The sequence below is a fragment of the Stegodyphus dumicola genome, chromosome X1, assembly GCF_044657685.1.
Source record: "Stegodyphus dumicola isolate Sdum_Otavi_A_Nest chromosome X1, ASM4465768v1".
NCBI lineage: Eukaryota > Metazoa > Arthropoda > Arachnida > Araneae > Eresidae > Stegodyphus > Stegodyphus dumicola.
In genome coordinates this window covers 225299184-225324336 of record NC_140780.1, presented here as the reverse complement: position 1 = coordinate 225324336, position 25153 = coordinate 225299184, and the positions used below count along the sequence as shown (strand labels likewise).

At 32.0% G+C, this 25153-nt stretch overlaps 1 protein-coding gene across 8 annotated transcripts in view; it reads left to right on the top strand.

The window, feature by feature from the left end:
* The first annotated feature begins 1985 nt into the window (after positions 1-1985).
* Positions 1986-25153, top strand: part of LOC118191115 (carbonic anhydrase-related protein 10-like) — a 164418-nt gene continuing 141250 nt past the window's right edge. For all 8 annotated transcript variants that reach the window (XR_015038793.1, XR_015038792.1, XR_015038791.1 and 5 more), the window contains exon 1: positions 1986-2125. Coding sequence is in view for 4 of the 8 variants with exons in the window: in XM_035361907.2 (XP_035217798.2) it covers positions 2095-2125 (31 nt within the window). In the remaining 4 variants the exon portion in view is untranslated. The remainder of the gene's footprint in view (positions 2126-25153) is intronic.

Genomic DNA, 25153 nt, shown 5'->3' with positions numbered 1-25153 from the left:
CAAAGTAACATTAAATTCTAAAGCTGCTGTATAGAATATGAATTAAAATTATAGTATAGTCAAACCTCTATTTAACGAAGTCGCAGAATCCCGCGAAAGAATTCGCTAAATGGAGGAATTCGCAAAATGGAGGTTACGATAAACCACGAACTTTTTTTAAAATTTTTAATGTAAAATAGTAGTAAAATGAAACATAAATGCAAAATTACATAATTTATTCATTCCATTAAAATTACGGATGAAAATGACATAAATTCATTTCGAAAAATAATTAGCCCACATCTTTTTAATGCACAGAAAACTTCTGATACACTTCTTCAATTTGAAAACTGAATCGTAAAGTGCCAAATGCATTTAACATATCCCCTGGCGAAGGTTTTGTACATTACTTTTTATTAACGTTTCTCACTTCGTCATCGATCTCATTCTGGTTGCTATTTGTTATGCTCTTCAATATGTCCTTTCCAGTAAGAAACCTAAAGATCTCAATATCATCTATACATATAAAAGGAAGTCTGTCTGTGTGTGCATCTTTCTTTTTGCGCAGCGCGTAAGCTGATAGACCCAAGGCTACGAAGTTGTGTATATAGGGGTGCATCTAGACAAGAGTCAGTGCACCTCTAAGCGATTTTTTCAAAATTCTAATGAGTTTTTTTATTTTATGTTTTTTTGATGAAATCGCATCAAATCGATAATTCTCTGTCATTATATAGGGTGGCCCAGAAGTCACTTTACATTTTGAAAATTAAATAACTTTTTTTCTATTAATATATTTCTTTTTCTCTTTTAAGAATTAAAAAATATAATCCCTGGAAATTTTTGGCATGGATAAGTTTACAACAGAACAACGAGTGAAGATAATTGAATTTTACTTTGAAAATGGACGGTCAATTGTTGCAACGCAAAGATATGCGCCATTTTAATGTTCGACCTCCCCCTAGTAGGCCTGCAATAAGGAACTTAGTGACGCGTTTTTAAGGTTCAATTAGTGCAATCTTTAAAACCAGCAGACTTTCAGAAACGAGTAAATTATGCTGTCAGGTTTCAGAGAACTGCAAGAAATGACAATGAGTTTATTCACAAGTTGATCATGGGAGATGAAGCTCATTTCCATTTCAATGGACATGTGAATAAGCAAAAAATAAAAAAGAATTAATTAAATACAGTCATTTAAGAAAAAGTTATTTAATTTTCAAAATGTAAAGTGACTTCTGGGCCACCCTATATAAGCAACAATGGCACTCAACCACTGTTGCTGATATATCACTGTTACCATTGTTGCTGATATCAGCACTGTTGCCACTCGGAAAAATGAGGGCGATAATTCTATGCAGTTTTTAAATTTAATGCTTCTCTTGAATACTGTACGTTTGTCAAGAGAAGGCAATGAGAAGTTAGTTAATTTATTTATTATGATAATTAATATTTGTATTAAGGGATATTGCTTATTTCATTGTATTTTTTGTACATTTTTATTGAAATTCATGTTTTTAGTCCAAAGGGGCAATTTGCTCTGAAGGGCTATTTCGTTTTGATATGTTGCGTCGATTCACGTTAAGCGTTGTTTCACTTTTCAAATTGTTGCCACCAAATTTTATTGCTCTGTATTATATTTAAAGAAATTAAATAATGGAGAATCTGCATGAATGTGTGTATGTTTCTCGCATTGTAATAAAACAATGGTACCTAGAGCAATCAAAATTTCAATAACGCAATCTTCCATAGAATATGGGCATATGGAAGCCTTAATTTGAATTTGAAATTTATTTTATTATCGAGTTTATATTTTGTAACACTTCAACGAATTTTCGATTAACAAGCTGAACGATTTCAAAGCAAGAAAGGGCAACACTGTACGGGAAAAAAAAATATCCATCGCCGTGAGACTCTGTATTGGAATTCTAAATATATGCTCATTTTAAAATTACTTCGCGATATTGCTGTTGAACTGAATTTTATGGTTTTAGTACGTAGAAGTAGCCTTCGATTAAACCTCTCCTGGAAGTTCGAGCAGTAAAGTTTGCGAGTGGCGCTGTTAGCGTTTCGGAATCTAGAGGATGGTCGACTGACGGATTTCGTTCTTGTTTGAAGACCATGTGGCCAACGGTGCTCTTCCTTCTTCAAGGTACGTGCTCTTTTATACGTTTTTAGTTTGTCTATCATCCTCCTTTCTTACTGTTTTCGGAGTTCAGTGATGATTCATATACGTGTGTTTAAAAAGCTCTATTTACAAAAACATTACCTAAAACATTTAATCTAATTAGTAGAATTTCAATACTTAAGTACGAAAGTACTTCGAGATTACATACCGACATAAGATGAAATAATTTCGAAGAAGGAAAATTCAGGGTAAGAAAACTAAGGACTATTAGATATAAATTACATCTGTACTGTTTTGAAAATATAAAGTTATAAAAATTGTGAAGCAAATTTTATATTGAAATTTTCTAATAATTTCAGATTTGATATTTAGACGAAAGTTTCAGAAAATAAAATATCATCAGGGGTTACTTAAAAGAATTTTATGATGCATAAACTCAGGTAGGATACTTCGTAAACATAAAATCTCACAAATTACCGTTGTGGATATAACTATATATGTGTTTTTATTTGTGCTCGATAATGAGAAGATAAATAAGATAATTTGTTACCAGAGACAGAATATAATTCAGCTCTTAAATTTTATTCTTTATCCTGAAGAATAAGTTTGATAACGTTTTTAAATACGAGACTGATTTCCATCACTAAACTTCCGGGAATCTTTTAATCATAATTTCTGTTTCCAAGTGTTTCATGTATATTTTCATGAATAAATATCCAGAAACATTTATATACTGCTGCATCTATAAACATTTATAAGCTAGTAGACCTACAGACATTTATATTATCCTTTAGTGTAAGTTGATAGCATATATTGGCAGAAAAGAACTCGACATATATTATCTGTGATTAATAATGAATGTGGTGTGTTTCATATAAGTCCAGATAATTTCAACTCCGAACTTTTTGGAGACGCTTCTTAATTATCATTTTATTAATCTTTTATGACACGAATAATGCCTTCATTCATATACATTTAAACATATATATGTACACATACACAGCTTTTGTGTGGGTATGTATACACACCCACGCACATATGTATATTATAAATATGTATATATAGGGAAACAGATCAGAATTGGAGATGCAGTATTCTCAAATTATAAAATGTAACATTTTACATTTTTTCCAACAAATTAAAATGTCTAAAATATCCCTTACCTTTAAGTGCAAAATTTGTAGAGATATCCTAGAACGAATTTACTGCATTGGATCACTTCTCAGTAGCTATTGTCAAACAATTTAGAATAACTATTACCACATTTAAGGCAGATTTGCAATTGATGATTAATGATTCGGTGCTGGGTGAAACTGCACCCGTTATTAACATGTAATTATCTATTACAAATATGTCCCCGATTTTTTGTAAAGGTAAAGACCTTTTTATTCATTCATAAAAGCATAATAAATATTTTACAAATTGGATTTTTTGCTATATAATATAACTATTAAGATATAAATATATATACGCGATATAAATATTAAGATTCTGATTTACAGCAGTCTTTTCCTATCATATTCTTCTATATTAGTTTGAGAAACTTTGCGAATAGACGTACATATTTAGACACAAAGTGAATACCTAGGATCAATGAAGCCTGCATATAAGTTTTTGAATACGTTATGTATACATCTTTATCAACATGACTTGCATTAATAATCTTTAATATATATTCTGAATATTAAAAAGAGAAAAATAGGAAAATTGGATAAAATCTGAATTCGATGTGGTTAGGTTAGGTTATTTAATTACAGCAAAGCCTCGAGGGCTATCTGCATAAGGGGCGGGATGCCTTCGTGGAGGACTTTCTAAGGGAAACTGGCTCGTATACACGTTACACAGATGTTTAATGTGGACGTTACACAGATGTTTAACACATGGGGAAAATTACGAAAACACCCATGCAGCCAGCCCGTTCGCGGGATTAAAACCTCGGACTGAACTACCAGTGTTCAGCGACTTTACCGCTCGGCCGCTGGTGGGCCCCCGAATTCGATATGAAAGCAATGCGTTGATATAACAAATGAGTTTCCTATTTATTTAAAGATTAAGAATTTTTTGTTATATTTATACAAATAAAATAAAAAATTAAAATCTTGGAAATTTTACGTTCAGATTTATAAATAATTAATTTGTCTTGACTATATTGAAATTATATTTCTATATTGAAACGATCAATATAGGAATTCTAATTGAAATAAGTAAATGAAATATATTAATTTAGTAGCTGTAAATGATTCAATTAAAATTTTTCACAAATGTGTAAAAGTACAGAAAATTAAACGTCTGCTTATTACACGATAAATTTCCATTTTATTTAACCATGAAACAAATTATGCAGATAGGTAAATAATAAAGAGCTGCACTAGATTATGGACATTGGAGACATGATTTCGCATATTAAGTAATTTTAGAGCTAAATAAAACTATTTTTATGTGGTAGATTTGTACCCTGTACAATAAAATGCACTGTTGGACTATACATATAGGAGAGAAATTATATAAAAAAAAAAACAAACTGAGCAGATATAATTGCAGCAAATTGCACGTTAAGTCTTTAATTATGTGATGCGGAACGCAAGAAAAATTTTATTTATCATGTAACTTATTGGAGCTGACTATTAACTATTCCCACATTTCGTAAGTTTTAGCATATCAGCAGAAGATACACCTGCAGTTTAATACAAGCATTCGAGTACAGTATGTGTTCATAAATGTTTGCTTGCGCTCTAGAGTCATTTGTTTTAAAGGAGAAGTTTTAATGCATTATTTTCTGTATTAAACCAATACACATTTTCTTTACTCTAAGAGAAAAATCACGGGAATATCTGCGCAGTTCTACCGTCAAGTATCAAACTCAAGATGAAAGTAGAGTTTTTCAAAGTCTTAGCAATTTCAAGCTTAGCGGTTTAAGGTGATAATTTTCTTTCTTTTTTTGTTAACCCTTTTTTACTGTTAATTTTCAACTTTTCCGATTTTCATCCCATATTTTATCGAAATTTTCTTTTTATCGTCATTTTTGAAGATATTTGAAGATATTACATGATAAATAAATTAAATAATTCAGTGGTTCAAAAGCTGGTACCTAAGACGATTTAAGTTAAAACTCCAAGCAGATTTAAAAGAAATGTTTGAAAAGAAATTAGTTTAATATGAATTCTGCAGCATTTTCATCATAAAATATTTCTTTTTTTATTTTGACGCACAAGCATCAGAGAAAGAGAATTCAAGCAAGGAAGAATTTAAATTTAACTTCACTTATTATTTCAACCAACAAAAGATTTCTTATTTTAGTATAAATACTTTTCATTTTACATGAAGCTCTGCAATGTATCGTTATAATCTTCTTTAGTTGATTTAAAATTTCTCTCTCTATTAACATCTTAAAGCAGCTGGATATTTGGAGCGAATCCTAACGAAGACAACTAGTCAATAAAATGACCAGTGATTATTCGCTTATTTGGAACAGCGTGTCTTTAAGTAAGGACTTAAACCTCATAAAGTTTAGAAATCTTCTTTGCAATCATACTGTACTAAACCTTATACATAAACTTTAAATAAGCCGTAGACAGATTGCCAGAGAATTACTGCCAAGTCTAAAATAACAACTGGAACTTCAGAAGTGTGTAAAATATCCTTTGTTTAAAACTCAATAAGAACAGAAAGCTCATCTGGTTCGTAAAATTCAGCCAACCTCTTGCGGCATAATAACTTAAAGTAACAGAAGTCAAATGTAAAATTTAAATTAAATATGCTAGTTGCCGAAAATCAATTTAATGCGAAGCTAGCTCAAAATTTAACAGGCTTGTATTTTCAACTGTTGACAATTATAATGCAAGGCCGAAGACTAAAGATCGTATCTAAGAGAAGAACTCCATAACGTGGCTTCGAGAGGCACAACATGCTCTGTCTTACAAGGTAAAAAAAAACCCTCATATTAAATACACGCAAACTAATTTGCATTCTGGCGGTAAAACGGAAGTGACAGCAAAGATCCAAAATGCAAAGCAATTGGTTAATTAACATAAAGAAACTTTACAACCTCTGATATGCCCCATGTAAGCTAAACTGATTGGATATTCTTGAGCTCAGGATATTCTTGGCTTCTATTTGAGTATTTCACTGTTAATGACGATATCTGTACATCTTGCTGCAATCTAGGGACCTTATTTTTAACTTTGTATTTGACTTTGATAATCTACTATGATAATATGCTACGATAATCTACTGATAATCCACCACGCATTCTCAGTGCATTCATAGTGGTGTTTGACGATTTTTAAAGAATCTGGGAGTAAAATTTTAAAAATTTGATTTCTATAATATTGTCGTTCTTGATCATAAAGTCTTCTACATTCTAAAGAAACGGTAATATAAATACAATATATCTATGCCTTCTGATTGTTATGGTTAAATCGAAATAAGTTAACTCCCTAAGGCAATAAAAAAACAGAGTAATTGAAATTTACTGAACACTAATATGACCAGTTCATATTTTTGGAGATAGTGGACATTATTCACGTGTACTGCGCCTCATAGTAATTTTCCAGAGGAGATCGTTTATAGCAATATATCACACTGCTATATGAATAATAATCCGCCTCTTACATGCATAATGTATTTAACTGATCTTACTGAATGTTTACTGAGTTTAAAAGGAATCAATTACTTTCTCATTTCGAGTATATTTACTTTCAGCTGCAGCTGTTTGTACGGGAATGCATGAATTAGTTTTTCTCTTTGTTTTGAGACACTTGATGGCCGTCTGGAAACTCAGCATTGTTTTTCTCATACAGTGAACATAGGAAATAAAATTCAAAAAGTTGCGTTCATTACAGGATTTATATAACAAGCTATTTTTGAAAAACCATTGCCTTGAGGCTTTGAAAGAAATAAATTAATTTTATCTCATAAAACATTAATTGTATAAAGCAAATTATAGCAACATAAAATTATCATCAATTATTATAACAACGTAACATAATTGCACTTCACAGCACGTAACAAATATAACCTGAATTAACATGGAATTTTTTTATATTTATTCGAGCTGCTTTGTTTCGTATTACTCATAATTTTTCATTCCTGTTAATCTGTTGCACATGTATTATGTATAAGTTTTTATTTAACAATATATGTAAACAGACAGTATTAATTAAGTGAAACTTACTTGTAAAGCTCTTCTACGAAAGTTTAATTTAATTTCTAATATTAAACTCTGTAGAGCACTTGATTAAAACATTTTAAATCTTTGAACACGAATTCATCCAAATAAACGGCGCCATATTTTGTATATAAGATCGAAAACCTTCAGTATGGCAACAAGAAGTGATATTGGTATTGTTATCATGTGCGATTTCTTGTTTTAATTAATTTTCATATTTTCTGATTTTTTAAATTTTGTTAATTTATTGTATTAATAGCGTTTCTTACATACACTTTGCTTTGCTTTTATTTTTAATGTTGACTTACCCTAAATTTCAGTTTCTTTTCTCACGTATGTGCACTTTACATAGTAGAGTTAATTTTACGGTCGGGAAAGGACCATGAAATATACAGAAAACCAAAGGAAAAAGAAAACTTTTGCAAACAGCTTAAATAACATAAAATAAAATAATGATAACATTTTAATTCGATTTTTTTCAAAGATGATAAGTTGAAAATCTTGTAAGTGCAGTATTTCGAAAAGCACTGCTAATATGAGTAAAAGTGGTATAAAAATAATTTATAGTATATGAAAAGTTAATACAGTTCCGAAGATAAAATGCAGGATGGAATTAGAAATAAATGAAATTCTACAATGGGTATATTTATTCACTTTTCCAAAATTTCCGAGCCTGTAGACTCCCAGCACAGAAGAACCATTTCAGTTTTCAAGCTGCTTTCTTCAGAGGAACAAATAGGAAGTATAATTAAAGAAATAAAAAATGACTAATATTTTGAAATAAATGTGAAAAATAAAGATTCACTTGGCGAGTTTATGGATCAAGGCAAAATGGAAATAATGTTAAATGTTTTCAGTTTTCAATAATTCAACACATTTTATGTGGAAATTTCTTCCATCTACTGAGCAGATTTTTTTTAAGGTTTCTTCCGCAAAGGGTTAAAACTGTTTTTAATTTATATAAAACTGTTTTCATATTCCTGCCAAGAACAAATTTATTGCTTTCACTTTAAACGACATTTTAGTTTTAAACATTTGCAATGCTGCCAAGAACTCTAAATGGTTTCATATTTCTTCCTTTATACCTTTTAATTTAAAAAAGAAAGGACCTTTCTCATTTAATTAATTATCCTGATTTATGGTGATCTTAAATCTCACTTTCAGTAAAATGAATCCGAAATCAGCATGTTAGGAATACCTTCCAATCAACGTCTAAATTAAAGAAGAAATTTGATCTGCCAACGAATTTCTGCTTCAAGGAACATTTTATTCTTTTTAAAACTGGAAGCAAGCCAAAAAATCTTCATTATTGCAACGTCACGAGAGCACGCTTCTCGTTATTACCTGACTTGCCATCTCGTGTTAGCTTACTTAGTTTCTATCTGTTTTTGATTCGCCATTCTCGAGTTTGCTTCTAAGACTTTCCAGGGAAAAAAAAACTGTCTTTTCGAGTCCTTCACATTTATAATAAGATAAACCTAAGGAGCAAATTTGAACTACGTGTGCATTAATGATGCAGAAAATAATGTAACATTTTCATTTTATGAATCTATCGATCATAACATACCTTGCAGAGTACTTAACGGGCGTAGAATATCAATTAGGCTAACTTCTTTCGCATCATGCCGATATACCTCAAAGCAAATTATTTTACGTAAAATACTCTCATAGAGATAAGGAAAGGTTGAAAGAAAAATAAATCCGTAGCTGAGGTGTATTGTTTAATTTCATCTTTATTTTACTGTAAGCTATATGCTTGATGCGAGCGGCTTTGATGTAAGAAAATATAACTTTTTACTTTCGAAGTTTACTTAAGTTCAAATATTAGCATTCAATCACGGCTTCCAAGGAAGCTCCAGTAGAACTGATTTCTTGAGAATAAATTCTCAAGGAATAATGTGAATTTAAAATAAGGTAAGGGTAGTGAAAAGATTCTGCCTGAAAGACGACGTCACTAAGACATGATTTTAATATATAAATTAATGAAATATGCTATTCTGTGAAAATTCATTCACAAGAAGTCTTCTCTCAAAATCCTAGTAACAAATGATTTAGTATTAGCCATCAGATTAACTAAAGGTTAATTCATCATTCTTCATTACACCAAAGTAGAGAATTTGCAGGGACTTATGCTTACAGAATAAAAATGCTGTTTATAATCATAAGAAAATTATAGATGGTTATGGTTGTTTATGTTGTTTGGTTTGGTTTATTGAGATTATGGCAAAGCACACTAGGGCTGTTTGCCTAAGGGGAGCCATGCCTACATGGGGAAAACCACAAAAACGCCCATCCAGCCAGCCCGTTCGCGGAATTTGAACCTCTAACCGAACTACCAGTGTTCAGCGACTTTAGCGCACGGCCGCTGGTAGGCCCTAAATAATCATTATGAAAACTGGGCTTTGGCTGCAGTACCATTCACTAGTCTTTCTACTAAACTCCAATTGCATCCGGTGAGTTTTCGCCTTTAATAGAACCAGAATAAACTCAATGTCTGCCTTCTATGACACAGAGAGAAATTGTAAAATAAAGCTAAAATTTAGAAGTAGATGACATAGAATTGCTTAAGCAAAAACTGGGATGCTGTCGCAGAGAAGTCCTAAAACAAGCTAGTTCGTATTTGTGTTGTACATGTGAGGAACCACAAATACACTTGTGAAGACAGTCTAATAACCAGGATTTGAATTATATTATTGTTCAGGGTGCTATCTACTTAGTTAATGGTGAACTCAAGAAAAAAGACGCTTCGTAGAAATGGAAGAAACCGATAGGAAAGTTCGCTTTGAACATTGAATGTTATTTAAAAAATGAATAAAACCTTAGAAAGAGAAGTTTCATAAGAGATGTGCATGTTAAAGGACAGTTCACATGCTGTCCAGTGAAACCCTCTGATAACAGCAATTTAAGTATCCTATTGTGAAATCTGTACAGTTATTACGACATTTATAAATAATGCTATGATACAAATTGCAGTTAATCCTTGAATTCATTGGAGTTCAAGGGCAAGAATATTTCATGCAATTATAAATCCTCGTATAATATTTGTCTTCTCAAAAGATTAAATATTAATAGCATGCTGTTGATTATCGGCTCCTATGGGTAACATAAAAATTAGATTGCTATATTAGTTTATGTGTTGTGTTTATTATATAATGCAATTTTATGATAACGTAAGCTAGAAAATAAAAGCAAAGGAAAAGAACAATACGTTTTTAACACTAGACATGCAGTGATAATATGACTGCTTTAAGAAAAATGCAATCGAGTAGATTGCTTTGTGGTAGCCTAGATTTGCCAGTAATAAACTACGATAATCGCTCTAGCATTTTTATGACCTACAGTATTACATCTTATTTATCATTCAGTGCTGGAAATCTTCTTAAGAGAAGGAAAAAAGCTCTTAGGAGAAATCTATTTTAGGAGAAGAAAAAGTATTTCATAAAGCAACTCTACTTTCTGTTTTTTTACCATGATATTTCTTTGCTTCTCAAAAACAATCCAAAACATCAAGAAACACTTTGCGTGAGACTTTTTATGTTGCTGAAATTTAAACTGAAAAATTAGTCTATAAACTTTAGAAGCGTTATGAGTATTAAATTATGCAACTTTTAATATCAGGCTGAATTTGAATAAAATCTTAGTTTTAATTGATTTAATTTTGGGATTGGTTGCTCTCAAGAATTTTTTGTTGCTCTTTACTTGCATATCTATATATCTATCTATTTATATTCTTTTTATTCATGAGAAAAATTCGTGCAATTAGCCCAGCCGCATAATCAGAGTGGGCATCTTTTCGAATGACAATTTTGCATTTTAAAACTACAGATTTTTGGAAGTTAACTAACAATGGAGATTAAGAGCTGTATTTCAAATTAATTTCCCTATCCTTTCAAGGCGTAAGTTCATTAAATATACACCTAGTTAGTAAAAAGGTATATGTGGAAGATCAGTAGTTTGATGAGAAAAATTCATGCGAACAAAAATTACCTTCATAAAAAAGTTTATTCAGCATAATTTACAGTTTGAAAGCTTTTTGACTTCTTAGTTATGCACAATTCATTTCTTTCTTACAGTAAATTAAAAAATATCCCGAACTCTGGGATCTTGTACATTATATATTATTGGCTTCCATTATACGCATATTAAGTAATTTATTGATTTTAAAATGCCAGCTGAAATTCTTTAAAATGATATTTTTATAAGAAATTTTTCTCTGTAAAATTTTTCTTTTAATACATAACTATCTTCGACTCTAAATAGGAAAAGAAATGAAGTTAATGCTTAAAGCCTTTTGAATTTTAAAATGCTAATTAATTAAAGAATTGTAATTGCCGTATAGATATTGTTCTGAGTATATAAACATTAAAACGTACTTCAATGTAGAACAAAAACATTTCTACTTGTGGCTCTTTGCAAATCTAGCACACGCAGCCGATTATTTGGAGATGGAAGTTCCTACATTGTACTCTGGGCAGGAGCGGCGTTTATTTTCAAGGAATTCTCTCTACCAGGTTCCTAATGCAATACTTTCTACCTTTCACGTCCGAAAGCAATTTATACTTGATAGTTAACATGCTAATTGCTTTCAAATTATTCAGTTTTATTGCAGCCATTCACAAAATTATCTGTAATCGTTTCAGATGTTTCTTTTAAATTGTGTCACCATTTGCTATCATACTTAGATATTTAACCGTAAAATTGGAGAGTTTTCCTCCAAGTTTGCCTTTTCACAATGCTTAAGGATTTTCTATCTAGATGCGAAAGTAACTGTGTAATAAATTGGATGTGACTTATCCAAGTTTAAAATATTAAAGCTATTAAAGCATACTAATTTCATTCTTCCTGACAGTGATATCCTTATCATAAAATTTAAACACGATTTAGTATTAATGATACCAAAAATTTCAAAGAATCAAGTTTACCCATAATATTTGTTTATAATTTTATTGTATAATATTTAGAAATTGCTTGCGATGTTTTGGGTAGCCACTTGTAACATTAACTACAGAATAAACTTAACGTTTATTTGATTTAACAATAACTGAGTTATTGAGTGGTGTTTTAGGCAATAATTTTGTATTCCGTCTCCAAAATAATTTGTATTTCATCATTGCGGAGATTATTAGATCTTTTAAAAGAAGAGATATAAAAGATCAACAGCGAGCTTACTGAGATTCAAGCAACGGATCTTTAATTTGCTAGCTGAACGATTTAATCACTTAACCTGCAGAATACGAGGGAGAACGCAATAATTTTTTAAATTATGAATTTTATAGTTGTTCAGGTTTTCCACATTGCTTATTCTAATAAATTTTACATATGCATAAACCAAAATATTAACATTGGTGCAGGGATTTTAAACTAAGTATATGGCTTACAGATAAAATCATAACTAAGACCTGTAATGAGGCATATTTTTAAATCTTAGTTTCTTCGAAGAGATGTACGAGTTGATATAATCATCAAGAATATCAGAGCAAGATTTTGAGGAAATCGTATCTAAATATAATTTCGAATATTTTCATGTGAATATATGACAAACGGTATAAATTTAAGTAATCAGATAACATCAAGATGAATGATTTCAATATCTCATTATTATTGACAGTGGTAAATTTTCATCTCTTGAAAATTTTAAGTGCATCATAAGCTTGGCAGTCAAAATTAGAATGAAGATTTATGGTAAATTATTTAGTGTGATAGATCGATTAACATTTGCTAGTAGAACAATGCAATTAGTCTTCGAAACTCTCGATGTTTAGAATTGTACGAAATGGCTCAAGAAATGTTTTGTAGGTTCTTTTGGTTTTGGGTTTCCTTTTAGAAAGCGCATGTAAAGAAATTAATTAAAAATAATGTAATTTTAGAAAGTGATGTATTGAATCAGTTTTTATATCGTAGTTTGCATCAATTCAATTAACATTTATATATACAAAATTATTATGTTTAATACCATTTGTTTTGAAACAGGTATACTAAGCTGCTTAGAAAGTTCAGTACTAAAAAGAACTGAACTGCAAAAGCTATTTGAGTGCAAAGCAGACGAATTGCGATGACCGATGTACATCTAATAAAGAAATTAATTTCAATGTTTTATGAAGATCTTTATAATATCTCCATGGGATTCCCTCTCTAAGTTACTCTAGCATTATTCACTGTGTTAGCTATCTGCTTCACTTATGGCTATATATCTGTCACTGCCGCCTAAACAATAACGTATCTATTCTCTAAAGACAACATTCTGCATTTATCATCACCACAAAATTCTTTTAATGCACTATTGCAGACGTTTCTGAAGATGCAATCAAGACCTAATTTAAACGAAGGCAAGCATTGTCTTCGCGTAAATTAATTCAATGCCTTTGAAGCATCCCGGATCCTTTCAAGGTCTTAAAATACTTTTAAAAATTTTAAAATACGTAAAGCTATAAATCAATTTTTTGAATTCTAAATTTTAAAAACAAAGACAGTTTAAATTTCTTGTTTTAATATTTTGTATTTCTACAAAAATCAGACGCTGAACCGGTACCTTTCACATTCATTAGTGATTGATATCGTTCAGAGAAGCTCAGATTTGTAAGTCTCTCTGTTATGTGACCATCGGATTTTTAGCTCATGACGCTACATAAATATGAGGCCATTTTGATTATCACGAGAATTAATAAAAATATTGGTTATGTAAATAATTGGTTATGTAAAATTAATAAAAACTCAGTTGCATTATTTTGCCCTTTTCTCTATAATTTGATTAAGGTTTTAATAAATTCGGTAAGAATATTTAATGATTTTCTCTATATACCTGTTTTTCCAAGGAAAGAAAAGAACCCCGATAAAAAATATATTAGCAATTTTATGCAGTACATTATAAACTGAAACCATGGAAACATAACAAAGGAAAAGGTAACATGTACTTTTTGGTTAAATAACAGTAAATGGAAAAATAGTAAATTATTAGGTTAGTTCACGATATATTTTATAGTTTCATTAGTATAATCTGTTTATCTTCAAAGCGGCCTTCGTAAGAGGTGTTGCATCCAACCTTAAGTTTCAGGACGTCCTTTTGCATGTTTCTGTGCTGTGCGTCGTGTAAGTACTTCTTTTCGATTATGATCTACAGCGTGATCCATAAATCTGTGGCCGCAGTTTATTGTTTCGAAATGGCTGATTCTGTCATTGAAATAATGTGGAATGTGTAATTTTGTAAGCTGAGTGTAAGGAAATCTTTGATGTCTAAATAGAAATCTTCATTTCAATATTATCACCTTATTCATATCATATACTATACCCATTGCATTTTTAAGTTATTAACTCCTACATCCCACACCGGAAACTTTCGCTATAAGTCATACTTTTGCAGGTAGTAAGTGATTTTAAACGTAAATCTTTACCACAGATAGGTGAATATTCTAGTGCTTATTCTGTTTGTTTGAAAACGATGCAGTTTCAATACAATGAAAAGTATATGCTCAAGGAAGTATTATCTCATTCCTCTATTTATATGTAAGAGCTTTATTTCTGCATTCTGACTGGGTGCGCACTATTTTCTGCTTCGAATGGGAGGTACACTGCTGGCCATTAAACTTTCAGGGCCATGAAGGAAAGCAAATGCAAAAAGATATTTATTGCTCGTAAAACAGTATGGAATGAAGATAAAATGATTAAATTTATAAACAGTTTGGAGGTTAACAGGTGTGCGAAATTAAAAAACAGCTGCCATCCCTGGCAGTCAAAACGGCTCTTACCCTGTTAGACATGTAATCAAACTGAGCTTGGATGACAGAAACGGGCAACTCATTCCATGCTGCTTCAAGTCTATGCCACACTTCATGAACTGTGTTAGCTAGGGGTGGCGGAAGAGTCTCTCAGCAACCCATGACCGAATGTTTTCAATGGGTGACAGATCTGGAGAACAGCAGTTGAATACCCTGTGTATCGAAGAAGGTCAGAACACGAATGTGGTCATGCATTATCTTGTTGGAACACGAATGTGGTCATGCATTATCTTGTTGGAACACGAATGTGGTCATGCCCCATAAAATCTACCCCGAAAGCATTGGCAACTGTCCAAATTTTTCATGTGTTACCTGTTATTTGCTTGTCGTGCTTACTGCGCAGCCGCAGCGTCACTTTCCAAGATGGCGCCGCAAGAAAAAAAGGCTTCGATGTGCTGCGTTTTGACGTGTCCAGATCCGCGAGAAAGTGCACAGCCCATTTTTCTTCCAACAAGGTACTGTGATTGTGACTCATTTCTAGGGGATATGATTGAAACCTGCCTGTTACCATAGTTGAACACGAATTATGATGATTACATTCTGCAACTGAACGGTGCTTCGCCGCATTTTCACAGGAATGTACGAGAGCTTCTTACTCGTGTTCTTCACCAACGCTAGATTGCTGCAACAGGAGACAACAACCTTCTCCACTGGCCACCCCCTTTGCCGGATTTAATATCATGCGATTTCTTTCTTTAGGGGTTTGTTAAAGACAACGTTTATACCACTAGTGCCAGTGCTCCTTGAGGAAGTTTGTGGTTGGGTAAAGCATGCACTGCAGACTGTCAAGGCGAACATGCTACACCGAGTAGAAGAATCTGTTTACCGTGTAGATGTGTGTCATGTGACCAAGGGTACGCATATTGAAGGATTGTGATTAACGCATTAAAAACTTGGACAGTTGCCGCTGCTTTTGTTGTAAGGTTTGCCCATATAAAGTAATACATCGATTTAGTATTCATTTTTGAAACCGCACCATTCATTTATAAGCACCCTATATAGTTTTATGCGTATGGAAATAATGAAAATCATCCGTAATTGATGCATTCGATATCAAAAGCATTGGAGGTAGTTTAACTTAAACAGATATATACTAAATTTATTTTCCCAACCCTTGGCCGTGACAGGGCTCACGGACTTTTCCAGATGTGCTTCTTGTTGCAAATCATTTTTAGTATTATATATTTTAAATACAGCTAGTTTTAATAATTTAATCAAAATAAATAAAGCATTTTGCAAAATGGTTTGAAATTTGGAACTGGAAAGACAGACTTTTTCGATTTGTAAAATATCTTCATTTTGAAACCATATGTTCAAGATGAAAAGTTTTATAATTTGTTAGCAAAGAAATATATTTTTCGTTAAAAAGTGTGGCATGCAAAATTAAAGAAAAACAAAAAACTTGGGGGTTCCACGTTTTACATAAATAGTAAATTATTATCTTTGGGTATATACATAACGAACATAAACTGCTGAACCCTATTTGTTCATGAACATCCTGATAATTGTTTAGAATGATGAATATCGTTTCATATTTCAAAATATTATGACCTAGCTGATGAAATATTTGTCAAAAATTACACTGTTAGAAATGCTGATATGTTAGTAAAACTAATTGTTGATATCTTTCATTTTATTTCAATTACAATAAAAATAAATTTTACATATTTTTTCTGTGCATTATTACATTCCAGCTGTATATTTTCCCCAAGGATAATGGACCCCACCCTATTACTGCGAGTACGCACAAATAGTAAATGTGTTCGTTTAAGTAAAGATTAGAAACACTGGAGTAAGGGACTTAAAAATCCATCTGAATGCATCTCTACTCGAAATTCACCTTTCATAAATTTTTATATGCAATAACTTAGGATTTTAATACTGAAGGAACAATATTGTGAAATAGCTGCTATAACTAAGTATTGGCTTGAACGTTCTTCCTGTTATGTGTCAAATCTCCTTTTTATGAAGTGGCATACTGTGAATTCAAATATCGTTGCCTCGAACTCATTCAAAAACAATTTGTTATATTCACGAAAGTGTGACGTGCTTTATTTGGATTCGAAAATGTTTTGCAATTCGGCACCAATTCTCAGATGCGAAGGTCAAAATGTTTTCTTCAAATCAGGAAGACCCAAAAGTAGATCTCAGATATCACTATGAACTGCTTGCGAAAACCTAATAAAGAAATACTTTTTAGGATATTTTAATTTGTCATCATAACCCTGAAGTAAGCATCGTAGTTTCCGATTAATTTTGTGCATGCAGCAAGAAAGGCTTTCTTGCGGGATTAAATTTATTACAAAAATAAGAGGAATTTGAAATTAATGAAATATGCATTTGTAAGTTCTCTGAAGTAATTTTTTTCGCTTTAGATATTTTTTAACATTGAATTCGTAATTAAAACTAGCAGCTTAAACCTATCATCGGTACTTTCAGCACTTGCAGTTGAGATAACTGTGAATAATTTGTTTGTGAAGAAATTTTAATTAAATATTTTAAATTTTTAGGTTGCTTTTCTATTTATCTAAACATCCTGTGAGTAAGGTATTTGCAAATGTAAAAGTTTATTACTGAAACTTTTATTTCCTTTTTACATATACATTTCTATTGCGAAGGCCTGCCGTAACAGGAGAGATATATAACTCTTTCGAAACTTGAAATGTCCTGCAATCCCGTCAACAAGATACATGAACTGTTATTAATTTTCGCTTTTTTCAAAATAAATTCTCCTCACTAATCATTTCACTCTATAAAATGAAATAATATGGTGAACTCTGAAAGCAACTCGCCTCTGTATAACACACTGCTTTCTAAAAATTTAAAGTTAAGGAAACAAATTAAGGTAATTAAAATTTAAAGAAAACAAGTTAAATTTACAGCTAAAAATTAAAGGTTAAGGAAAAAACAGTTTTTATAGCAGAAGGTTATGGACATTAGCGAAGTATAAAGGCAGAAGGTTATAGACATTAGCACAAGTATAGGCGATATAATATCTTATTGTGTATTACAAATGTTATATATCTGGTATTCCTGAATTCTGATTTTCAGAACACGTATTATTAATGAAATACAGATGCAAAATGCTTTTTGCTCAAGTAAATAAGAAGAATATCTTTAGTATGGAAAAGTCCTTCCCTGGCATCTTATCTCCATGCTGTCGATTAAATGTCAAGCGCATCAATCTAGAATAAAGATCACACACTTTTTAACCACCGCTAGCTCATTAAAAAAATTTGGAGAGGTAAACAAAACAAGTGTATCTCTTCTGACATGGTCCCATTTGACAGAAGTCTTAAAACTTATTTTACGAACCATGTTTTAAGAAGTGTAGCATTAGTTTGGTTGAAAATGAAAGTTATTGAATAAGAGCCATTTCCATTTTATTTCCAAATTAGAAATATTTCAGTTTTTAAAAGCAATATTTTAAAGTAATGTTAACCGTATCTTAAACAGCTGATATAAGGATGAAGGAAATAATCACTCTTCTGTTCATTTGGATTCCGAAACTTCCTTTCCCCCTCTTATAAAATTAGCTTTAATGGAGGCATTGATTTTCAGACTTGCTGATTGAATTAAGCAGGAATTCAGTTCATGTGTGTACGTAGTCTCGATATTTTCTTCCAGAAAATTATCGAAATCATTTGATTTTAAGTCTAAACACGTTTTGTATTATACTTATGTGATGCCTCAACCGAATCCTTCAGTGATCTTAAAAGCAAGAAAACGAAAGATTTTGGCTCTCTACATGCATAAAAGCAGGCTCTGTTGTATTCGGATGTACCTTATCAAATATGTTCGTTATGGGTAAGCTGGTATATAAGTAGTATGGTATACAATAAGCTGTATCGTTAAGGAAATTATATAACATGTGCTGGAAACCATAAACATAACCTGATTTTAAGAGGGAAAAATGTGATAAGATTTAGAGATATTTATTTACCAACTTAAACTTACTGAAGTCGTAACTGCAAACATGAAAATTCTAGTCAACTTTAGTCAGCTCAAAGGAAATTCATTTGAACTAAAGGTGTAGGGTTTTCCTTATTTTGCATAACAAATTTATTTTAAATTTGATTACCTGTTCTAAACTTCTCAACTTTCCCTCACATTCTCTCGCCAGGATGTAAATTTAAAGTTAAGTATGTGCTATTTAAACGTGTGAATATCTCAGTTTATTCAGAGCGTCTTTCGCTAGCCGAGTGCACGTTTCGTTGTTACTTTACGGTCACGCTAGTAAGCCTCTTGATCTTATCAGATTAGTATCACGCCGGTTATATTCTTATGAGACCACCTCTTAGGCGTAAACTTAAGTGCGCTCTTGCACTATTTATTTCAGGTTGATTTATATTATATTCTACGTTTTAGTTTCCGCCCCAAGTGGTCGATGTCTTTAACGCACGAAGTCCGTGGCTTTCTGTTAATTAGTTTGAATTAATAAAGGCTTATTTCCCCCCTTCTTCTGTGCTGGTATTTAATTCACGCTTGTGCGAGAATTCGCTATGTTCATTGTAGGATCTAATTTAATTTATGCGGAATAACAGAGATAGATCTTAAAAGGGTGAAAAAATATTGCTTTTGCTTTAAAAAACAGAATGGGAGATTGACATTCGCGATATCATAATTCTATCAGTCCATAATTAAATTACATAATATCGTTAATTAAAATAAGGAAAAATAAATATGTAGATAATAATGATAAACATTTTTATTTCAAATACGTTTGAATATAAGAATTTAAATTCGCGAATGTTTAATCTTACTGAAATATTTCAAAACTATCAGGAACATTTTTGACATAAGACTTATCATAAACCCGCATCTCACACGTGGAGAATCATGAGGAGGAGAATGAGTGGGTTATGGGCACCATTAACAATATTATATCATTTCTGCCCAATCTATTCATATACTAATGGCATCTTGTTTAAGGTTTCGAATGTTACCTTTATTTATGACTATGTGGATCAAGATACCTCGGAGGATGGTATATAAGAACTCTATCCTTGACGTCTGTCTCAAATAGGAAGGTTTTTCATACTGACGGATCTTAAAGGCCTCTACTTTACACAGACACATCTTCATGCAGGTTCGCTTTTTAACGAGGCCCGATTTCTAGCTCATCTAGAAGGAAAGCTGCCTACGTTAGCCACAATTTTAAGGCGTTTAAGTCATCATATTGATTTGCAACATCTTTCATATAAGTAGTATGAATTACAGAATCTTAAACTGAGATCAAAATCCGTATGGTTACGAAGAGAAAGCTGAATGTTGTTAGATGGGGGAATATTTCCACGAGGATCATTAATGAAACTAGGAGAGGTGTACAGGAATCATTCCAAAAGTAATGCACATTAATGTTTGCTAAACGTTTTTAAATATTGAAGTATTTACGAGATTTTCCATGTATTCCTTTTTAAATAGCCTTTATGCATTTGACTAATGGTGTCCCACCATTTTAAAGAGTCTGCAGTTCCAGTACCACTCAGCGTTTTTTAAATATCTGAGGTAAACCCTCTAAAGTCAAAAATCTGTCACACAGGTTGTAGAGACATTAGTAGTTTTTAAAGCAGGAGACGAGAAAAATGTGCAATGCCCTCGCCGGGACTTGAGCCTCGACCTCTCGATTACTCGCCGAGTGTGCTACCGTTACACCATGAAGGCATACAGAAAGGAGGGTGAAAATACCTTATATACTTTCCCTTTTAAAGGGCGACTGGGCATTAGCGGACCCAATCGCTAAATCCTGGTGGTGAAGAATCATCATCCACCACCTTTTAGTTCGGGCGCCACTGTTGAGTCAATAGATTATTTGAAAGCAATAGACGTAAAAAATGTGCAATGCCCTCGCCGAGACTCGAGCCTAGACTCCTCGAATACGCGCCAAGTATGCTAACCGTTACACTACGAAGGCATGCAGGAAGGAGGAAGAAAATATCTTATAAGGTTTCATATGAAACTGTAGAATGCCTTCTGAGCGCTCACCCCTATCCCAAGATCTGTTGAAAAGCTCTTGCATTTTCAGTTTAGAGACTTAAGGGAGATGAGCTACCGTTGATTCCCTCGAATTTTTTACATTGGTTGTTCCAGTACTAATAGTATCTTCGACGGTATTGAAACAACTTCTGCTCCCAATAATTTCATATAAATGTGAGCAAAGAGTATCAAGTTCCATGTCTTTTGATATATTGTACGTTGAAATGTGAAATGGTACTTGCCCATCTGCGGTTTTATTAGGTTCCAACTCAAAGTAATTTTAATTCTATATGAAACAAATTCATTGATGAGAGTTTATTCTATAGACTAAATTAGTGTTAGGATTACTCAGATTAAAGCAAAGCGCTTAAGGTGTAGAGTCATTAGGTTCATTGGAAGCAGAAAAGATGAAAAATATGCAACCGCCTTCGCCGGGAATCGAACCACGGACCTCTGGAATACCGACCCAGCGTGCTACCGTTACACCACGAAGACACGCTAGGGAAGTGGGAGAAATACCTTATAAAGGATATCTGCCTAAGGGAAGGAATGGCGTAGTGAAGGATGTTTTAAGGGAAACTTTGTCGAAACTGTCTGGTATTCATCTTACACATGGGGAAAAACCATGAAAATCTTCTATACAGCGAACCATTCACCGAAATTTGAATCCAGAATCAACCACCACGTTTCAGCAGTTTCTACTCACGTGCTGATGGGCTTTTCTACAGAATGAAGTTAATGTCTTATAGAATGACTGTAGAATTATAGTTTTCTTGTTATTATCTTTTAATGCACAGAATAGCTAGTCTAAACCGAATGGGATCACCTTCTTTAGCAATCTTGGAATATCAGCAAAGGGTAACTTGATATTAGATAATTTTTCAAAGTGCATACAGAAAGATGGCTAGAAATTTCTAACATTTTTTTCATGTATTGAAAATAACTGCGGGATGTATATTCAATCATTTAAGATATTGTAAATAATGTATATTGTATACATGTAATTCAGATTATAATGTCTACACGAGATTTAAGTTGGGTATTTTTTTACCTCTTCTTGTTAAATTTTGCTCTGGTTATCAATAGTTTGGCTGTAGTTTAATAGATATGAGATTGTAATTTAGAATACCTTTAACCCTGCTTGACTTAACAGTATATCAACGGAAGAGACACAAGACAATGTAAAATCTAAAATTATGCAGAAAAAATACCCTCCTCACATTGGTGTAGATTTTATATTTCAAATCTTAGACAGTTGTATATTATACATATAAAATCTACACGTAAGATTCAATTACAATTCAATGAACGATTTTATATCACAGGTATAACTTAAATTTGCACGATTTTGATTTCGATTTTTGATTCTTCTTTGGATTTCGTATAGCTTCAATAATCTGAATTTGAAAATGCGGTCCTTGAGATTTTGTATTTATCGAGAACGAAGAAGAAAACAGTTTCACTGTACGAATAACTAGTTTCTTGTCCTGTAACATTTTTGCAGCTAATTTTTGGACATTTTTGCCTTCTAAATTTTATACTCACATTAAAAAACCGGAAAAGAAATTCTGACGAAACTGGCGAAGAATTTTACGAATACATAAATCTGTATAACCTATTAAATCTTATCATCTGGATGGTTTCGTTATTAATACTTAGTACTGTTTTGCACCTTCTGGCGAGTTATCGCCACAGACAGCCACTGGTTTCCAATTCTGAATCTGTAATATCCTAAGCATAAGTCAGGGAGAGGAGTCTAAGCTCTAACTAAAATTCTAAACAAGTACATAAGATTTTATTAGAAAGTAAGTTTATTCCCATCAGTCTGCATGTTATTTGTTGTAATAGATTAAAGTAACGGTCTGGAACTTAAAAACTGCACGCGGGTGAAATGCTTGATCTGAAAAAAGCTGACAGGCTGCAATTAAAATAAAAAATAAAAAAGAAATGAAAAAGTTAATTAAAACAAAATTTGTTAATAAAATTTACAAAATGTTTACTACATATTTGTCAAAACATATGTATAAAATTAACGCAAAGAAACAATTCTAATGTATAACTTATTTTCTGCCTAAAATCTAAAAGTTGGTATCTGCAAGAAATTTCTGTTGGCCACAATTTGTAATTCAAATCCATTGACAGCTAAATATGAAAATTTTCAGACTGACATTTGTTTAAAGAATTGTAAAATATTGAAGTAACCTCTAAGTAACTTACTTTTAATATAAACTAAAACGAATGGTACGAAAACCTCCCAAGAGGGCAAAAGCTTGAAAACAATTAAAGAAAACTTATTGTCATTTTTTTTTATTTCTTAGATTTTTCTACAAAGTATTCAGAAAAAGTAATACTTGTATGTAAATATTAATAAGCTTCTTTGATTCTTACAACACCTTTCAAATTTTCACAAATTTATAATCTTGGAGGAAACTTATTGGAATGTTATCTTCATCACAAATTGTAAATACTCATCGCAGTCTGTAATATTCTAAGCATAAGTCAGGGAGAGAAGTCAAAGCTCTAACTAAAATTCTAAACAAGTACATAAGATTTTATTAGAAATAGATTTGGTAGACTTATTAATTTTCAACTAAGAAACCTTTCATATGTGAAAAAAAACTGTTCCTTGTAAATGTACTCCTAAACAAGGCGATTACTGTTATTGCAAAACTTAGTAACTGAGAATATGTATCTTTTGACAAGTACTAATAAATTTGTATCCCCAAGCTTTTGAATAAGGTTTATATCACAGTGTAAATTAATTAGCTCCATGTTTGTATTTTCAAGAGAATTACTCACGTTCCTTTTTAGTAATAAAAATAGATTATAAAACCGGGGTTATACACCACTAAAATCTAAAATGGTTTCTTCAAATTCTTGTTATAATAATTATAATTCATTTACGAGAAATGTATTCGTGGACCGCATGAAATTGCTTCGAGGGCAACTTGCGGCCCCAGAGCTGTTAATTGAGATCACTGAATCAAAAAAAGTAACATTTGAATACTACTAAAATTGCAGAAGCTATGATGATATAGAAATTTCCTTTTATATTTAACTCTGATTAAGTGTTAACCAACGATAAACAGACTTAAAATATAACACAGTGATAATACAGTGTTAATTAATGATAAACTTGTTCAAAGTGGATATTAAATTTCTTCTCGCATATTAGAAGTGCTTAATACAGAGTTAGCTTAAAAGGAATATACGCTTTTCAAAGTTTTACAGAAGCAAGAGCTTCAAGGGCACAACCAAAAGACACACGATTTTCTTATCGTAATCCTGAAGTTTTTATATGAGTAGGTTACGAATGGTCTGTTTGTGACACGGCAGATATCAATGCGGTAACTGATTTCTTCTCTAAATTTCCAAGCGTATTCATGTTATTAGTCGCAGAAGTGATATGATTCCTTGTTTATAATCGCTTAAACGTATGGAAAGGGGAGGAACGAAATCTTGATCTTTGATGTTTTCGCGCAAGTACACATTTGTTTCTAAACCCTGACTTCATGGTGGCATAATGCCAGTGGCATGCTCTAGTCTGTTGAACGGCCATTCTAATGTAAACTTTCGACCATATTATATTCTAAAACGGCGCTTTAGAACAGAAACGAAATTTGTTTACGATAAGTCAAGCACATAAAACATTTTCCCACTTCACTGCTGTCATGTTGCTCGATTGGCAGCAATATGTGTGTACTGCTGAAATAACGAAAGTGAACGAAAAGTGGAGGTCATAAACGGAAAGAATTCTTCTGTAAAACTGTTCTGAATGCTTCCTGATAAAAACAACAAACAGTCACTTCTTAATTTATAAAAATTTATTCTTTTTTCAATATTCCAATGGTATGTCGAGAATTTCATATTTATTACCAGCGAACAGGCTTGTTTCGGACAATATATATCAACTGGCCAGCACATGACATTACTTAGCCAAACATTAAAGGATGAATTACATAAAATACATACCCTTTCTGCACTTTTCGTTGATCTGAAATTTGCCTATGAATTAGTTTGTAGGGATACTTTACTCCTGAAGCTTTCTAATAGTGGAATTCACTCAAACATGTTTCGTTGGTTCAAGAATTATCTATCTTAGCCAGAGAATTTGTAGAGTTTGTTATGAAGATTGGT